The sequence below is a fragment of the Andrographis paniculata genome, unplaced genomic scaffold, assembly GCF_009805555.1.
Source record: "Andrographis paniculata isolate CXL003 unplaced genomic scaffold, ASM980555v1 Contig30END, whole genome shotgun sequence".
In the NCBI taxonomy this organism is placed as follows: Eukaryota; Viridiplantae; Streptophyta; class Magnoliopsida; order Lamiales; family Acanthaceae; genus Andrographis; species Andrographis paniculata.
In genome coordinates, this window is record NW_026137563.1 from 2,755,706 (window position 1) to 2,773,579 (window position 17,874).

At 36.1% G+C, this 17,874-nt stretch overlaps 5 protein-coding genes across 6 annotated transcripts; 3 read left to right on the top strand and 2 right to left on the bottom strand.

Annotated features, from left to right (window-relative positions):
- Nucleotides 1-63: 63 nt before the first annotated feature.
- On the top strand, nt 64-5,728 carry LOC127246801 (RNA pseudouridine synthase 2, chloroplastic). 2 transcript variants are annotated; one of them, XM_051268374.1, is made up of 8 exons: nt 64-407; nt 517-660; nt 1,062-1,301; nt 1,413-1,615; nt 4,816-4,894; nt 5,123-5,298; nt 5,375-5,477; nt 5,580-5,728. In XM_051268374.1, the coding sequence occupies exons 1-8, from the start codon at nt 75-77 to the stop codon at nt 5,586-5,588; spliced, it is 1,287 nt and encodes a 428-aa protein (XP_051124331.1). In that variant the 5' UTR covers nt 64-74; the 3' UTR covers nt 5,589-5,728. The 2 variants fall into 2 exon arrangements, with proteins under 2 accessions (XP_051124331.1, XP_051124330.1); XM_051268373.1 differs by lacking the exons at nt 5,375-5,477; nt 5,580-5,728 and adding an exon at nt 1,973-4,331 and having other exon boundaries at nt 5,123-5,180.
- On the bottom strand, nt 5,719-6,820 carry LOC127246802 (uncharacterized). Its single transcript, XM_051268375.1, has 2 exons — nt 6,680-6,820; nt 5,719-5,997 (listed from the first exon to the last, which is right to left on the bottom strand). Exons 1-2 carry the CDS (start codon nt 6,783-6,785, stop codon nt 5,858-5,860), a joined length of 246 nt encoding a protein of 81 aa, XP_051124332.1. The 5' UTR covers nt 6,786-6,820; the 3' UTR covers nt 5,719-5,857.
- Nucleotides 6,821-7,870: 1,050 nt separating this feature from the next.
- Nucleotides 7,871-9,126, top strand: LOC127246752 (uncharacterized protein At1g76070-like). Its single transcript, XM_051268286.1, has one exon. It carries the CDS (start codon nt 8,192-8,194, stop codon nt 8,942-8,944), a length of 753 nt encoding a protein of 250 aa, XP_051124243.1. The 5' UTR covers nt 7,871-8,191; the 3' UTR covers nt 8,945-9,126.
- On the bottom strand, nt 8,999-10,228 carry LOC127246749 (thioredoxin-like protein CDSP32, chloroplastic). Its single transcript, XM_051268285.1, has 2 exons — nt 9,652-10,228; nt 8,999-9,577 (listed from the first exon to the last, which is right to left on the bottom strand). The coding sequence occupies exons 1-2, from the start codon at nt 10,084-10,086 to the stop codon at nt 9,116-9,118; spliced, it is 897 nt and encodes a 298-aa protein (XP_051124242.1). The 5' UTR covers nt 10,087-10,228; the 3' UTR covers nt 8,999-9,115.
- Nucleotides 10,229-12,509: 2,281 nt separating this feature from the next.
- LOC127246252 (uncharacterized) lies at nt 12,510-17,670 on the top strand. Its single transcript, XM_051267507.1, has 14 exons — nt 12,510-12,749; nt 14,367-14,478; nt 14,955-15,067; nt 15,188-15,310; nt 15,383-15,573; nt 15,664-15,739; nt 16,094-16,180; nt 16,265-16,345; nt 16,501-16,533; nt 16,612-16,665; nt 16,744-16,785; nt 16,891-16,969; nt 17,051-17,121; nt 17,214-17,670. The coding sequence occupies exons 1-14, from the start codon at nt 12,576-12,578 to the stop codon at nt 17,304-17,306; spliced, it is 1,329 nt and encodes a 442-aa protein (XP_051123464.1). The 5' UTR covers nt 12,510-12,575; the 3' UTR covers nt 17,307-17,670.
- The last annotated feature ends 204 nt before the right edge of the window (nt 17,671-17,874 follow it).

Here is a 17,874-nt window from a genome sequence, read left to right on the forward strand (position 1 = left end):
GGCCCAATATCCATTATGGTAGGAGGAAGTTGTTCGAGGGATAAGAAGGGCAGAGTTGTCGGAAAGCGCTGAAAATGTTGTCCGTACAGTCTCTGGTTGGTTCTGCAGCTAAACCCCTCACCATAAACCTTGCAAATGCTTCTCTACGATCGCTCGCCCGCACGGCGTACGCTCATTTTAATTCGGTTCAGGCGGCGAAATTTGATCCTCATGAGTTCCCTGATCAATATTCCGATCGGAGGAGCAGTTATTCCGGAGTTAAAATTGAGGAAAAAGTGGAGTTGGATTCTGGGAAGCTGAGGCTGGATTCTTGGATTTCTTCTCGCATTAATGGAATTAGTAGAGCTAGAGTTCAGTCTAGCATCCGTTCAGGGTTGGTTTCTGTCAATGGCCGAGTAATCAGCAAGGTTCTTTTTGTTCTATTTAATTTATGTTGTTGTTGGAAGTTGAGGCAAAAAATGGAAGTTCATTAGTCTATGAATCCATAGTTCGTAATTGATTGTGCTTGTATTGAAGGTCTCGCACGTGTTGAGAGATGGGGATTTGGTGAATTGCATGATAGCAGAGTTGCAGCCGTTGAAGGCTGAACCAGAGAATATTCCATTGGACATCGTATATGAAGATGAACATGTACTTGTTGTCAACAAGCCTGCTTTCATGGTGAGCTCTTGAAAATCTCTGCTTGTTACTTTCTCAGTTCTTGTGATCATGTGTTTGAATGTACACATCACACTGTACTTTTAAGCTTCTTCTAAATGTGTGTTGTTTTAGGTTCTGGTCACTTGTCCCGGATTTAGTCTCTCTATGATGATTATTCTGGTTTAGAAATCATAGTATTTTGTGGGACAGAAAATCAGGTTGGATAAGCTGTGGCTACTTGAACAAATTGCAATATAATATCTTTGTTATAATGCATGCTTTTTTCAGATATGATATTATGTTAGCTCAGTCTCATGAGAACACTTAATCTGTACTAAAAGAAAATGAAATAAAAAGGATAAAAGGTGTCAACCAAACTTCCTTGCTACATTTTTTTAAATGTGTTTCTATATAATTTGCAGGTTGTTCATCCCGCACCAGGCAATGCAACTGGAACACTGGTGAATGGAATTCTTCACCATTGCAGTCTTCCTGATATGTGTTTCAATCCGGAAACACTGCCTGGTATGGATGGTGACTCAGGAGATGAGGGTGATGCCTTTTCTATAGATGAAAGTCGCAATGAAGCCATTGCATCTATACGCCCTGGAATTGTGCATAGATTAGATAAAGGAACCAGTGGATTGCTTGTTGTTGCAAAGGTTTTGATCACTTCTAATCTTTTAAAATTTATTATCTTGACTTTATGTTTCTACAGGATTTTGAATTAGAAGTGATTTTATGTTTGCTTCTTTTAATTGTACTCTTTGCAGGATGAACATTCTCATTCTCATCTTGCTGATCAGTTCAAGAATCACACTATAAAGAGAGTCTATGTGAGTCTCACATGTGGAGTGCCATCACCCACCTCTGGCTACATTGATGTCTCTATAGGCCGAGACACAAATAACAGGATTCGTATGGTGGCGATTCCAGGAAGTTCAGGCCATGTAAAGACCCGATATGCTGCTAGTAGGTGACGTTAGATCTTCCATATCTTGTTTTTTCTTGCTTCATAATTTTCTTTGAACGATAATAATTAGTTAACTATTATGCCAATTTGAAGTTGATGCTGATTTTGTCTGCAGCACGAATATGCCTTCTATTGTAATTAATAGAGCTCCATTCCACAGAAATTTCCTAATTTCGACATCAGATTCACACGACTTAAATAGACCCCTTAATCAGAAGAAATTTAAAATTTGTAGCATAAAAGATGAAGAAACTACCTACAAATTAAAATTGATTACTGTGTTTTTTATGATATCACTGCCATCAGTGGAGCTAGAGTATTTTCTAGAAGTGATTCAAATTTGTTATCTCTTCTACACAGAACTACTGCTACAACAGTATTTTCTCAAGTACCGAAGATTCCAGCTCAAGTAATCCGAACAAGTCCTTCTGGACTTCCTTATAATAGAACCAAGATTCTCTCTCTTTATACCAATCATCGGAACTTTACTACTTCAAAAACTCATCATTGGTCCTTTTTAAATCCCAGTCTGCTTGCTACCAAAATTATACAATCCTCCAAGTCCAATGATTTTAAGAGCTCCCTCAGCTTATTCTCTGTAATGCTCCGAAATGGAATTTACCCTGACGCCCATCTTTTGCCCAGTATTATCAAGGCTTGTTCTGCTCTGTTAAATGCTAGACTTGGAAAGCAAGTTCATGGGTTCTCAGTAGCTTCTGGACTCCACTCTGATCCTTTTGTTGAGTCTTCTTTGGTTCATTTTTATGTGAAACGTGATGAGTTAATAGATGCTCAAAAGCTGTTTGACAGCATAGAGGGGAAAGATGTTGTTTCTTGGAGTGCATTGGCTGCTGCCTATGCCAGGAGAGGGGATGTGATTAATGCAAACAAAGTGTTCAATGAGGTTAAGAATCTTAATTTTGAACCAAATTTGGTGTCTTGGAATGGAATGATTGCAGGCTTCAATCAAAGTGGGTGCTTTCTGGATGCAGCACTAATGTTATGGCAGATGCATTCACGCGGTTTCAAGTCTGATGGGACTAGCATTTCTAGTGTTCTTCCTGCGATAGGTGATTTGGGTTCTTTAAAATTTGGCATGCAAATTCATGCGTATGTGATCAAGACTGGTTTTTCTGTTGATAAGTGTGTTGTGAGCGCGCTTATTAATATGTATAGTAAGTGTGGGTTTGCCTTAGATATGTCTAGAGTGTGTGAAGATACAGGCAAAGTAGATGTTGCAGCTTGCAATGCCTTGATAGCAGGGCTCACTCGACATGGCCTTGTTGACAAAGCACTGGGGGTCTTTAAAGAAATGAAGGACCAAGGAATGGAGTTGAATGTTGTTTCCTGGACTTCAGTGATAGCTTGTTGCTCGCAGCACGGTAAAGATATTGAGGCTCTGGATCTGTTTAGAGAAATGCAGTCAACTGGTGTGAAACCGAACTATGTAACCATTCCTTGCCTGCTCCCAGCCTGTGGCAATATAGCAGCACTTATGCATGGGAAGGCTGCTCATTGCTTCTCACTGAAAAGTGGCATTTCAGATGGTGTTTATGTAGGCAGTGCTCTGATTGATATGTACGCTAATTGTGGAAAGATTGAAATAGCTCGACGCTGTTTTGATAGGATGCCTATCCGTAACTTGGTTTGCTGGAATGCAATCTTGGGAGCATATTCCATGCATGGAAAGGGGAAGGAAGCTATCGAAGTTTATCTCTGGATGCAGAGGAGTCAGCAAAAACCTGACTCTATCACTTTCATCAGCCTGTTATCTGCATGTAGCCAAAGTGGCTTTACAGAAGAGGGACGCCATTACTTTGAAAGCATGTCCAAGGACCATGGTATCGAAGCTAGAACTGAGCATTATGCCTGTATTGTTAGCTTGCTTGGTCGAGCAGGAAAGCTTGATGAAGCTTATTCAATGATAAAGAAAATGCCATATGAGCCTGATGGTTGTGTGTGGGGGGCATTGTTAAGTTCCTGTAGACTTCATCACAACACGCGTTTGGGTGAGATTGCTGCAGGTAAATTGTTCGAATTAGAACCAAGCAATCCTGGAAATTACATCCTGCTATCTAATATTTATGCTTCCAAAGCGAAATGGAAAGAAGTGGATAGAATCAGAGACATCATGAGAGACAAGGGACTGAAGAAATATCCTGGATGCAGTTGGATTGAGGTCAATAACAAAATACACATGCTTTTGGCTGGTGATAAATCACTTCCCCAAATGCCTCAAATTCTGGACAAGTTAAATAAATTGTATGTGGAAATGAAGAAAGCAGGTTACCTGCCCAATATTGTTTATGTGCTGCAAGATGTCGAGGAGCAGGAAAAGGAGCACATCCTGTGCGGGCATAGTGAGAAGTTGGCTGTAGTTTTTGGTATTCTGAATACTAGTCAAGGAACTTCCCTGAGGGTCACAAAGAACCTGAGAATTTGTGGAGATTGCCATGATGTTATAAAGTTTATTTCTAAGTTTGAGGGGAGAGAAATTTTTGTGAGAGACACAAATCGTTATCACCATTTCAAAGATGGTGACTGCTCGTGCGGGGATTATTGGTGATTGAGTACCAGAATAGAAGAAACTCAAGTATTCCACTCTAGATTTTTCAGTTCAAATTGTGAGTGGAAACAATTAGTTATGGGACTTCATTCCCTACAAATTGATTCAGAATTTGTGATAATCTAAGAAGAGAATCCTAGGGGTGGTTAGCTGGTGAGATTTTAACCTGTGGCTGATCTTTTCTTTTGTGTCTCAACTTATTACTCTTAAAGTTCATTTGATTATTCTGTGGTTTCTAGAGCATTTCAAAATGCTCCTTGAGTATGAAGCTGCTATAGGAAATATTGCGGTTCTTGCCTTTAGTTGAGTCAGCATCAATTAAATGTGTACAGTTTTAGTCTCATCCATTTCATTCCCTATTGTCTATCGGAATTATGGTTCTTCTTCAGGAAGTTAATTGAAGCTCATAGCCAATTCTCGTGATCTTGTTTCATGCATATTTTTGTGGTTCTCATCCTTGTAGTACTATTATTTTGATTTGTCATCTTTAAACATCATATAGCTGTGCTACTTGGATTGAATCTTGGCTAACCTATTCAACTTTGTGGACTGATTTTCTTACATCTTAGAAATATCTATTGCATTGATGCGTGCACGCTCGGGCATCAAGTTTAAATATTAATTAAACTTTGTTCAGGTACAAGGTAATAGAAATACTTGCCGGTGGCAGTTGTGCATTGGTCGAATGGAGATTAGAAACTGGACGAACACATCAGGTTTCATTATCTTCCCGTTGCATTGACCTTTTATTTAGCTATATAGGCATGAAAGTCGTGGTTTCAATTGCTTGTCGATTTATATCACTTGTGCAAATAACTACTGACTTGCTGCCATGCATACTGCAGCAGAAGTAGTTACATCACCTTATTTAGTACAATCCAATTGTTTTATCTAGTTAATGAACAAAGATTTTCTATGTAATGTATCTATGGTATCTATTTTAGATCCGAGCCCATGCCAAGTATCTTGGCGTGCCACTCTTGGGCGATGAAGTATACAGTGGAACAAAAAGCATGGCCCTATCTCTGCTTCAGTCGAGGAACCCGTTTATTTCTCACAATCAACTTCTGGAGGTTGTTGATAGACTAGAGAGGCCATGCCTTCATGCTTTAAGCCTCGGGTAAGTTTATTATCAGCCAACTTAGATAAGATTATCGTAAAATGGTTGTACTGAGAGTTTGTTGTCTTTGTACCAGGTTTAAGCATCCTAGCACATGGGAAGACATGCAATTTTATCAAATGCCACCTGCAGATTTTGCTGAGATTTTGGACCTGCTCCGAGACATTGGGATCAAGAAGGTAACTTTTTTCGGTTAACTTTTCTTGGTCATATAGTTCATGTTATGTATTTTTTGAAAATTATATTGCCTTATCTTTTGTGTATGACTTTGAAATTTCCAGGTAAAGTAAATGGCCATGGAGATCAGTTCTGGTTGAAGATAATTTGTTGCATAATAGAGCCCTGATGTAGACTAAATTGTAGAGTATTCAAACATAAGTGTATGACAGATTGCAACAATATGAAATGAAGCTTGACAAGTTTTGTAAATAGAACAACATCTTGAATTCATTTAAGCTTTAATTCAATCAAACAACAAATGGGATTATTGTATGTTTTGTCGATGAATCGGGGGATGTTAACAAGAACATTTAGATAACATTAACAAATACCGGTGGGATTATCGCCCTTGCATATCGAGTGTCTCATCCAACCTCTTTAATCTCTCCAATCCATCGCTGATCAAGAATCTAATCTGCTGTCTGTCTTTGCAAGTCCGGTTGTTTTCCATCTCCTGTCTCATTACATGTCTTAATTCATCTGCAACAAACACCATTTCAAGCAAATATAAGGTACAAGAAACAATACATGCACAAGTAACAAGCTGTGTCTTGGCAACCCTAAAAACAAGAACAGAGTTTGCAGTTTATAATCTGGTGTGTTTTGGATTTGAAATGTTTTTAACTCAGGAATAAAATTTGAACATTTTTGCAACCCTCAAAACATGAACACTCGGCGTAAAGAGAGAACAAATGAGCTCGCGCTCGAATTTTAAGCTTTGAACGAAAAGAATTGAATATGATTGCAAACAAGATCAAATTCACTAACAGAAAATAGCATACTGTGACAACTATATACTCTGCAAGATTCCTCATAATCTCAGTCCGATGCAAACGAATTTTGTTTTTTCACTACAAAAAGTTGTGATTTACGCTCTCGAAAATGAATGCGGTGAACTTGAAATAGAAGTAAATGAAATCTGGTTCCAATCAAGTTAGCTGCATCATGCTCCTGATTTTGTGTTAGTTTTATAGGATTAAAGTGACGCCATGTAGGTTATCACACTGTAGATTATACATTATACATCCGCCAGAAAATGACAAAACTGAATTCATCGCAGGGAAGCATCGGACTCGACATGCTGAAAAACACAAATCACAGCAGACAACACACCGCACAAAATTACACGACCATAAATTCCAGATTGTCATACAAGGTTAACCTTTAGAATCGCCTGGCGCTCTCCTCGAAATCCTTAGGGCTTGCCTGTAGAGCTTCAGAACCCTAGCTCGAAGAAGAAAATCCTGAAAATCCAACGCCACAACCATCACGAGCTTCCCTCTCCAGCTCTCCCCCAATTCGACGCTGATAATATTTCTATATATATATTTTTTTTTGAAGAAAAAAAAAAAAAGTCGAATTTATTTTAAGCCCATTAAGAAAATGGACCCATACAAAGAAAGCACATTTTTCTACGGGCCTTATTTCCTGGGCCCATTTAAATGATAAAAAAAAAAAAATTAAAATTAAAATCCCAATACTTTACTAACATATAAACCTCGACTAAAATTGTTAAATTGTATATAGTGAATGCTTATAGGGTACTGTGACTATTTTTTATTTTATTATTAATTGTATAATAATAATAATAAGAAGTCGGCTGTTGCAATTGTTTGCTTATGATTATATATATATATATATATATAAATGAAATAGTCCATAATGTATTTTTCTTACATTTGACTTTAGTTGGAGTGAGAGGAAGATGAATAGCAGCCAGCACGGGCCACGAAAGTGCAGCAGGCCTTATATACTTTCATATACAATAATTAAGCAGGGGTTGATTAATTAATCAACATTTATTTTATTTTATTTTATTTTATTACAAATCACAATAAATTCAGAGAATAGAACAGGCCAAGAGTCAGCCAATTATTGTGTGCTGCAACAAAGTCAAAGTCAATTAATTAATTCATCAATGCATATCCTTTAGGTTTTCATAATCATATTATACTATCATATACGACTATTAATTAAAAAACATTCACTAAGCTACAAAAACCACAGCTTTCTTGATTGATATATATATATATCTCTCTTCTGTGATGAAATTAAAATAGTATCTGTTTTATATTAATACAAATTTTATATATATATATATATTTTTTTACTTTTATTTCATGTACTATGTACTGTTTGTATCTGTTTAAGGTATACTGATTCAGTCAGTATATTAACATCAGCCAATCCATATGTGTAACAATGATTAAAAATGGGTTGAATTAATTGGATGAGGGACTAAAAGGCCCTAAATTTTGGACCTTTGACTGAACATTTAATGCATGGGTTCTATTCTAAGTTGTAGCTGTCTCTCTCTGCATTAAAACAATGCCTTATATTGCTAAATTAAACAATGGCCAGCACTTAATTAATATTCACAAATTTAATTTGTGTCAAGTTTGAACAATACTCAGCTATGGTAGGAAAACGTCAGCTTCAATATCGATCGCATCCTATTTTGATCCTCATTTCTATACTCTAATGTTCTTACCATTTGACTTTCTTGTCCCAATTGCTTCTTCTGAGAAACCACCTTCCCTTTTTTATGTGCTGATTAGGGTTTAGTTCAGATCACTTCTGCCTGTGTCGTCGTCTTCGTCGAGCTAGGTTTTCTTCTCTTAATTAATTAATTTTTTGATTTAGTATCTCATCCAATTCCAATTCCAATCCATCGATGGAGAAGCTGCAAGCAGCAGGTCAGAAGTCGTCGAAGAGCATCAAGATCTTCAAGTATCTTCCAAAGGCAGCTCAGGCGGCGGTTTCTTTCCAGAACCCTCCTCCTTTCAGCCCGGGCCTGCCGGAGAAGCGCTACGACGGCAAACTGAAAACCCCCACCGGGAAGGCCTTCTCAGGCCCGATCATCTCCATGATTCCGGCGGAGGCGCGTGGGAGGATGAAGAACTTCGACACGGCGGAGCCGACGTCGCCGAAAGTGTCGTGCATCGGACAGGTCAGGCATAAGAAAGCAGTTTACTGCAAGAAACAAGTTTCCATGCCCAAAGAATTGTTCATGCCCGACAGGGTCGTTGTTTCCGGCTCCAGGCCCGAGCCCGATAATACCAAGAAAAAGCCGTCCGGGATGAAGAGGATTTTCGGGTCCCGGAGGAAACACGACGGCGGGGGAGCGCCGCCGCCATGCCTCGCCGAGATGAGGAGGTTTGCCAGTAGCCGTGATGCGCTGGCGGATTTTGATTGGACCAGCGGGGATTTGATTGCCACGCCGGATACACGTGGCTCGTGCTCCGATGAAGATGACTACGGAGGCGATTCTAAAAACGACGTCGTCATACCCTTCTCGGCTTCGGCTCCGATTCTCGTCGCTGTTAGCGGCTTGGCTTCCGAGCCGAGGAAGGAGATTAATTTGTGGAAAAGGAGAGCCATGGCGGCTCAGCCGAAGCCACTTCAGCTTAACTTGGTTAGAGCCTAATAGTAGTAAATTAGTAACACCAATTAAATTATCATTTTTTAAATTACATCATAATTGCATTCATGTATGAAAGATCAATTGATTAATTTAAATCTCACACAAAAAAGATGTCTACATATACATATATAATAAATTTTGTATAATTACGTTTGTTAATAATAATAATTAAAATTAATAAGTAACCCTGACTCCCTGGTATCTAAGTATTTCTCCGATGAGCTCCCCCTTGCCGGAGCCGACGTAGCGGCCGCGAATCAGGCCGTGTCTGATGAACAGAAACGTCGGCACTTCCACGACGTTCATGTCGCGCAGAAATTCCATACAGCTGTCGTTCTCGTCGCCGTTCATCCTGGCGAAGACGACGGTGTCCTCCATCGACCTGGAAAGCTTGATGACGGTGGGATACACTTTAACGCAGGGCCCGCAGTGCTTCAGCCCGACGTCCAGCACGATCAGCTTCCCGTCTTTCTTATGCTCTCCGATGAGCTTCTCGACGTCTTCCCGGCAGTGGAGCTGCACGACGGCGGAGTGGCTGTCGCCGTAGTAAAGCACGTCGCCGATCAGCTGGTCCGGTCCGATCGCCTCCTCCTCGTGGATCTTCTCCATCCCCTTGTAGAAGCTAAAATGGGGCACCTGTTATTTGTAAATAAATATATTAAAAAATAAATTAAAAAAGTAATTAATTTGGATTTTTTTTCCGACCCTACCTGATCGATTTTCTCCCGCCGGCAGAGCTTTTTCGTCTCCTCCGACTCGTCGCCCATAACCAGAAGGAAATCGACGTCGCTGCAGCTGCGGCTAAGGTCCACCATGAACGGATAAATTTTGCTGCTTCCTTCGCTGTCCCTCGTCGCGTACTCGACCACCACCAGGCGGTTCTTCGCTGCCCGGAGAGCCTCGTCGAACTCCTCGATGCTGTGCACTTGCTTCACCCGCTCGTCGCTCTGCGGCTTCTGCACCCCCGGCGCCGCCGTCGCCATTACCCCCAAATTAGGCCGCTTGGAGGATACTAGCGCGAACAAACGCTGTCGTTTTGAAGATACTCGGAAATTGAAATTAGGGCAAAATGTTTGGCTGATTTGGGGGATTGGGGACAGCTGCGGGGGCTGTTTTGCCAGGAAATTCGTGATTGTGGACGCCATGGAAGAAGATAGAAAAGGAGAAACCAATCCGATTGAAACCCTAGGCAGATGCAGAGAGGAAGAAGAAGAAGGGTCGACGCCATTATTATCTGGTTCGTGAGATTTTGAAAGATGGCTTATCCAGTGGCTCTCAGTGTTCAGCTCATTCTATCCACAACTTTGAAGATATTATTTTCTCCAGGCGTTTTTTCTTTAAACATTTTTTCCTGATTCTAAATATTTTATGTATAGATATTTTATTGCTATGATGTTTGGAAGTCTTAAAATATTGAACTGCTGAATAATCATATATTGAAACCAATCATGTTAAGATGCCATTTATGAAATTTTGTATTTTAGTAATCATAAAATAATAAAATAAATAAATAAATAAAATAGATAAATTCAAAACATTTATTTATAGAGAAGTGCCAAGTGAAATTTTCCTAAAATTATTTCATAAAGATATTTTTTAGCCTCAAGTACTGTTAAATTTGGTGTGCAACGTGTCCGACTTAACAATAATAATAATAATAATAAAATCTCAAAATTGAAGTTGATTTGTTTGTTTTTTGAAGTGGGCTCCAATTCTTGTGTCATTATTTGGGCTTTGAAAGTGGATCAAAGCCCAAACAATTATTGTGTTCAAATTGTAAGATACATTCGGGACATATATATAAAATTAAGCCCAAAATTACCACTACTTATTTAACATAATTTTAATAAAAATACATTATTTTTTCTCATAAAATATAATATCAAAATACTATCGAAACAACCAAACAAACCCATCTTAGGTTAATTGTATATGGAGTATAATTTTAACATATATATATTAAATAGGGGATGAGTTAAGATATAAGACTAATCAAATACTTTTCAAGTTATCTTATGTTCTCTCTAATTAAAAGTATTAAAATACATTTACGATATTTATTTTTAAAATCATTTTATTTTATAGGTGTGTTACCCTACCAAATAAATAAATAAAAAATATTGCAATAGTTTTGCCTACTTATGGTATTATAATCCATTTAAGGTGTGTTAGGTAATGTTAAATTAAAGGAAAAATAATTTATTTAAGAAACCCGTAAAAGAACGTGTAGGCTGTTATTTCTGTTTGAAATTAATACCTGATTAGTATTAACGATTAGAAGCACAGATTAAAAACTGCAATTAAATAGAAATAAGTGATCAAATATATATATATATATATATATATATTAATAAAAAAAAAATAATAATTCTATTATAACGACCCCACTTATATATATATGATAATAATTGAATTGTAGCATGAGTAACGATAAGTGCAACCATATTTTGTTGTCATTGATTTATTTACACATTAATTCATGCTTGTCAATCTTTTATCATTACGCCCCAAATGCAAATGCCATCAATAATCACACAATATATCAAATCAAAACTTCAATTCACTTGGATTTATTATTATTATTTTTTTGGAATCTAATTTTTTATTTTATAATTATTGTACTTTTTTTTTATATAAAATTATTGGTGTTGTTCACCTAAATATATATATATATATATTTGTATTTATACTATTGTCAATATATATTTTATTATTTAAATATATTCATAAAATTAATACTCAAATATATTTTGATTTTCTTTTCTGATTGTCATCACAATTTTATTTATTTATTTTAGTAAAAAAAAAATACTATTTTTTCTATTAAATATATCGTTATTGAATAAATTAATTCATTTTTACAATATATATATATATATATATGTATTGAATGTATGTTGTAATATCCATGAGAGGGACAATAGAACAACATGGGAGTAGTGGCGCGCATATGCATGTTTGCTTAACCTTGTACGCATCGATGCGTAAGCCATTATAAACATATAAAATTATTGAATATTTCTGTAGTTTAGAATTAAGCCAAAATAAAATAAAATAAAAAATATATTTATATTTATTTTTATTTTTATCTATGGTGTGCAGATTGTGCGTTGCATGAATTGGAAGCTACGCATCGTTTCAACGTCGCACTTTTGTTACTCTTTTGACTAAGATGCCCACTTAAATTTACCCATATCACTACTCTATCTAAATTTATTTTCAAAAAAAACCATTTCTAAAAGAGTTAATTATCCTGGCCCCCTTTAATTAATTAATTAATTAATTTTTTTTCCAATAAAGCCCATATTATAGACCTAATAATTCTGAATTAACTGCCATCTTTTCCGTATTCGTAAAATATCCGATTCTGAAGAAATTTCCAATCTCCCATTTAGTGACGTGCTTTTGCTTTCACTTTTCTTTTTTTTTTTTTCTTTTTTTTTTCCTGCCTATTCCAACAGTACAATTATAAAGAAATAAATAAATAAAATTAATTTATTGAGCAGTGAGTGTAGTTATTATAAAAGGGGCAGGGGCCTGCATCTATATGGAACCCAATTAATTAAATAATTCTTTGGCTCATTTATTTCGACTCCCCACTTAGTTTCTTTAGCTTGAATTAATTCGAGGAGTGATGGAAGAGCTCGCGGCGGCGGGAGGGCTGAGCCACCTCTTCATGACGGTGTTCCTCTCCTGCTTTGCCAACTTCATGGTGGTTCCGGCGATCACTGACGTCACGATGGACGCGCTTTGCCCCGGCGCCGACGAGTGCTCCCTCGCCATTTATCTCACCGGAGCTCAACAAGCTGTGAGTTTAATTAATTAATATTCTGAATTTTTTTTATTATTTTTAAAAAATAAATACATTAGCAGCATTGTTGTTCTCGTCTTCACATATAATGCATTGATTGTTCCGTACGGTGCATGTTTTTTATGATTTATTTATTTATTTCATAATTTTTTAGGTTTCTTGTTCTTGTTGAACAGTGAAAGACATGCCTTTGATAGAAATATGGTTTCATCAGTAATAAATATTTATTTACTGTGTTTCAATCCATACCTTTTTTTTAATTAATTAATTGAATATTGATTACGAACTAGGAGAGTGACGTCGTACTGATGACACGTGGTATGGTTGGTAATGAAATTTGAGTCTTTTGATGTCATAAAATCGTCGACCCTTTCAACGATGAAACAGAAGATATATTAGCCGTGTCATCTGTAGTTTTAGTTTATGAGTGTCGAGGGTTAAAAAGGACATTTCACACACTTCTATGTTTGGATAATTTTTTATTATTTCTTTTTCTAAACCTTGGTAGTATTATTTTATTGTTATTAATTATTCCTTCCATCACATATAATTTGTCCTTATTTTATATTTTTGTCAAGTCCCACATAACTTGTTATTTCTATTTTTGGAAATATAATTATGCACTTTAATCGCATTTTAAATTTTAAATTTTATAATTTTTTTAATTTTAATTAAACTATTTAATTATGTTAATTTTAATTTATAATTATTTTTACTAATATATTTCTTAATTACTTACTAATTATATTTTATCTAAATTATCATATTTGCAGTAATAGTACCATATTTTCTGGGACAGAGGGAGTATTTAATTAATTTATGTATGTGTATCTAAGCTAAGGCTAGTGAGTACATGGCTTGGCATGCAATCCAAGGCACGCCCACATTGCTTTGTGTCCACTCAACTAATTGACTCAAAACACTCACTCCACTGACAGAGACACCACATTTGCTTGCATTTATCTAATGAAAAAACCTTTAATGTCATGTTTGATAACAATAAATAACATTCCATCTTTCATTTATAAATATATATATATATATATATTTTATTATTCAAATTAAAAAGTATATATATACTATATTTTAATAAGTATGGACTCTACCCTATTTTAATAACATTCCATTTTTTATAATAGTCTCGTTTCTATAAATAACTATATCACCATAAAATTATCCATATTTTTATTGTTATTACACAATTATCATTATTTTTTACACTAATATACTCACAATGGCACAAAAAAAAAAATTCATTTATTCTTATTTTTTACTTTTTTTTTTTTTTTACCAACTAGTCCAACACAATAAGACTATACTTTTGCGACTGAAGAAGTATATAAATAATTAAATGTTATCTTATATATATAATGTATTTTTAGCATAATACATTAAATAAATAATAAATATTTAATATATATTTTAAAAAAATATGAATATAATCATATATAACCTTAATTTCCTGTGGATATATACCAGGAAATATATTAATTAGTAATTATGTAGTTTCAATTTGCAATTCATGATCGTGAGATTACAGTTTGTATCATTCACTCCAATACAATATACATTAATGGTGTATTTGGCTTATTTAATTGTTGTACGATGAGGCAGATCGTAGGGTTGGGATCGCTCGTGATCATGCCTTTGGTTGGGAATCTTTCAGACACTTATGGAAGGAAAGTCATGCTCACTGTCCCCATGACCCTCTCCATCTTTCCCCTAGGTATATTATTATTACTTTCTTTTACGCATATTTCTCATATTTGTAAGAATTAAAATAATAATAATAATAATAATAATAATAATAATAATAATAATAATAATATGTAAGAGATGATCTGGTGGTTGAACATACTACCAGTGAGATTATGGGTTCAAATCCCCGATAGTCTTAAGTTGATCGAAATTTATTCAGCAACTACAGACTGTTACGTCATAAAAAAAAAAAAAAAAAATAAAAATCAAAAGGAGTCATATATATAACATGAATACTTTTAAAAGTTAAAGTCGGTTCAGTTCAAAGGAAGTGAGAATAAAGCAAAGGAAGCTTGTAAGCTTTATTTAAAAATTAAAATAAAAAAAATAAAAAAATAATATTCTCGTTTAAAATATAAAAATGAAAATATTTGGGCCTATGAAGCCGATAAATAAAAGAAGCCCAAACAGAGGCCCAATTGAGATTGTGGTTTGTTTTGACAGCTGTACTGGCGTACAGCAGGACCAGGTATTACTTCTACGCTTACTACGTGCTCAAAACCCTCATCGCCATGGGGACTGAAGGAAGTCTTCAGTTTCTTGCTCTCGCGTACGTGGTAATGCTTGTGCTTATGCTTTTGCTTTTGCCTCTACTCAATCCAGTGAAGTTAGTAGAGATAGTCTTAGAACTGGTGGAGTGGATGGATAAGATTGTGATCAATTTGACGTTGTTGCAGGCGGATACGGTTCCGGAGAGTAGGAGAGCAGCAGTGTTCGGAATCATGTCGGGGATCGCTTCTTCTTCCTTCGTATTTGGGAATATGTCGACTCGATTACTCTCCACCTCCGCTGTCTTCAAGGTATTCGATCTCTTTACGCAATTTTCTTCCTTAGCGTACATTTTCTTGAATGCATTGTGCTTGTTGGTTTAGGCTGCGGCTGCAATGTCTGTTGTGTCATTGCTATATATGAGGGTCTTTCTCCGAGAATCATTGTCGAACAAAAGGTGTATTGCGAAGAGCACAGAAACCGATTCTCTTCTGGAAAAGGCTCCTTCCAGAAAATGGAAGCTTTTTAAGAACGTTCTTTCAGTGGAGGATGCCATTAGTCTATTGAAAACTAGGTTTGTTGCAGTTTCTTATTTTGTTTCTATGAATTTGTTATTTGAGTTTTCATGGAGACTAATGCCATAGTAGCGCTTATTATTCTGCAGCTCCACTTTTTCGAAAGTATCTGTGGTTGCTTTCTTCATCAATGTAGCAGATGTTGGTCTATACGCTTCTTTGATGGTACGCTACTTTTCCCTATTCAACGATTTCAATATATTCTTCATTTTGAAACCATAATGAATATGTAAGTAGGACATTGTGCCTTCCGGTTCCTTTTTTCATTGCAGCAACCTGTTTGAACTTTGAACAGAAGTCCTTTGTGTAAAATATATATGTATATATATATATATATATTTAGTATCTGTTAATTAGTGATGAGTAGCTTCTCGCATTTATCTGTATATATTATCTAAAGATCTTTACCAATTCTCTCTGTTTCCAAAATTGTTTTTAATTTAGAAGTTTTCTGTTGGATAAATTTGGATAATAAATTGATGTCTTTCTGATTGCCTGTTTTATTTGACTGCTGTGCAGTACTTCTTGAAGGCTCAGTTTCACTTCAATAAAGATCAATTTGCTGATTTAATGATAATTGCTGGAATTTCTGGTTCAATATCACAGGTGGCTTTACCAGCAATCCCATCAAGAAACTTGTTTGCATGACTTGTATTTGACATGCTTCGGTTTCTTTTTGCGATTGTGCAGCTTATCATCATGCCTATATTGACTCCGTTCATGGGAGAAGAAAACATGCTTTGTGTTGGACTTTTTTTCACCTGTGCTCACGTAAGACCCTGCATTATAAAGAATACATTCGCCACTTTTATCCTCGGAATATATGCAATTGTGTAATAAGAAGTGCTATACCAAATATGTGCAAGCAGTTCTCATTGAAACATTTGAATGGCCACTGACTTTTAACTATCGTTTTTTGAGTGCAGATTTTGCTCTACAGCGTAGCGTGGGCACCTTGGGTATGTTCTTGACCTCTCCCTTATTCATAATAGGGATTTTATTGTTGCCGTGTATTAATATATTGGGGAATTTTTCAGGTTCCCTATGCGGCTGCATTTGTAACAATTATGGCGACATTTGCACTGCCATGTGTAAGATTTTTGTTCATTTCAGCATATATCAATTATTGTTACAGATTAAAACCATCCTAATTTTGCTTGGGCTTACAGTTGAGGAGTATTGCCTCCAAACAAACAGGACCAAGTGAACAGGTGATTGATACTGTCAAATCAAGATTCGACATTTATTTAGGACCATAGATTCTCCAGTTAATTCAAACATACCAAAACAACACGTCCTTTTGTGTAATGTGGCAGGGCAAGGTTCAAGGGTGCATTACCGGCATAGGCTCCTTTGCCAACATCGTCTCCCCTATCGCTTTCAGCCCCCTAACAGGTAATCAAGAATCAATACCTTACTGACTTCAACTTAGCCAAGAGAGCCAATCTAATCATATCCTCTTTGCATCTCTTTTAGCTCTGTTTCTATCAGACAATGCACCATTTCACTTCCCTGGTTTCAGCATTATGTGTTCCGGTTTAGCTGCAGTAAGTGCTTTCCTTGAAAATAAATTCCACTCCACGATTATCTTTTCTCTGAAAATCAACATTGATAGCCACAATTTTTTTTCTCTGTTCAGAGTATAGCATTTGCACAAAGCATCATGATAAGGCCTCCCAAAGTTTGCAACAACATCAGCACTCCAAGCTCCTCATCCGATCCCTTAGTTTGAGCGACTGCTTGGAAGTTCTGCTTTTGGCCTTTAATTTTCCCTTAGGCGCAGAGATTGCGATGAGTCTAAACTTCAAAAGCTGAAGATGGCAGAAGGCTACATTTTAATAGAAGCCTTGTTGAAGATAAATAGCCTAGCTCCAAGCCACAGGTTGAAGCAATAGATGATATTTATTTATCTTATAGCACACATATATGATATATGTATGTATGTATGTATGTATAATATATAGATAGATAGATCCTGTTTGTCACCCAGAAAATTGTGGTTAGAATCTTTGTACAGAAGTCCATGTTTATTGTATGTTATATTTGGTAATGATCTGTTGTTATATTGTTCAATCAAATATCCTTAATTTTCTGTATGTTTGGTTCAAAACTACTATTTATCTGTATATTATGTATTTTTAAGATCAATTAGGCGTTGCATATTGTTCTTTCTTGCAAGCCTAGGATTCAGGAATTCGGCAACGGTACAAAGTCGTTCAACCCTGTTCGGACACATGGCAGTTGATAAAGGCGTTGTGGCTTGATTACCATTCTGGGTTCCCCGTTGAGCTGACAAGTCC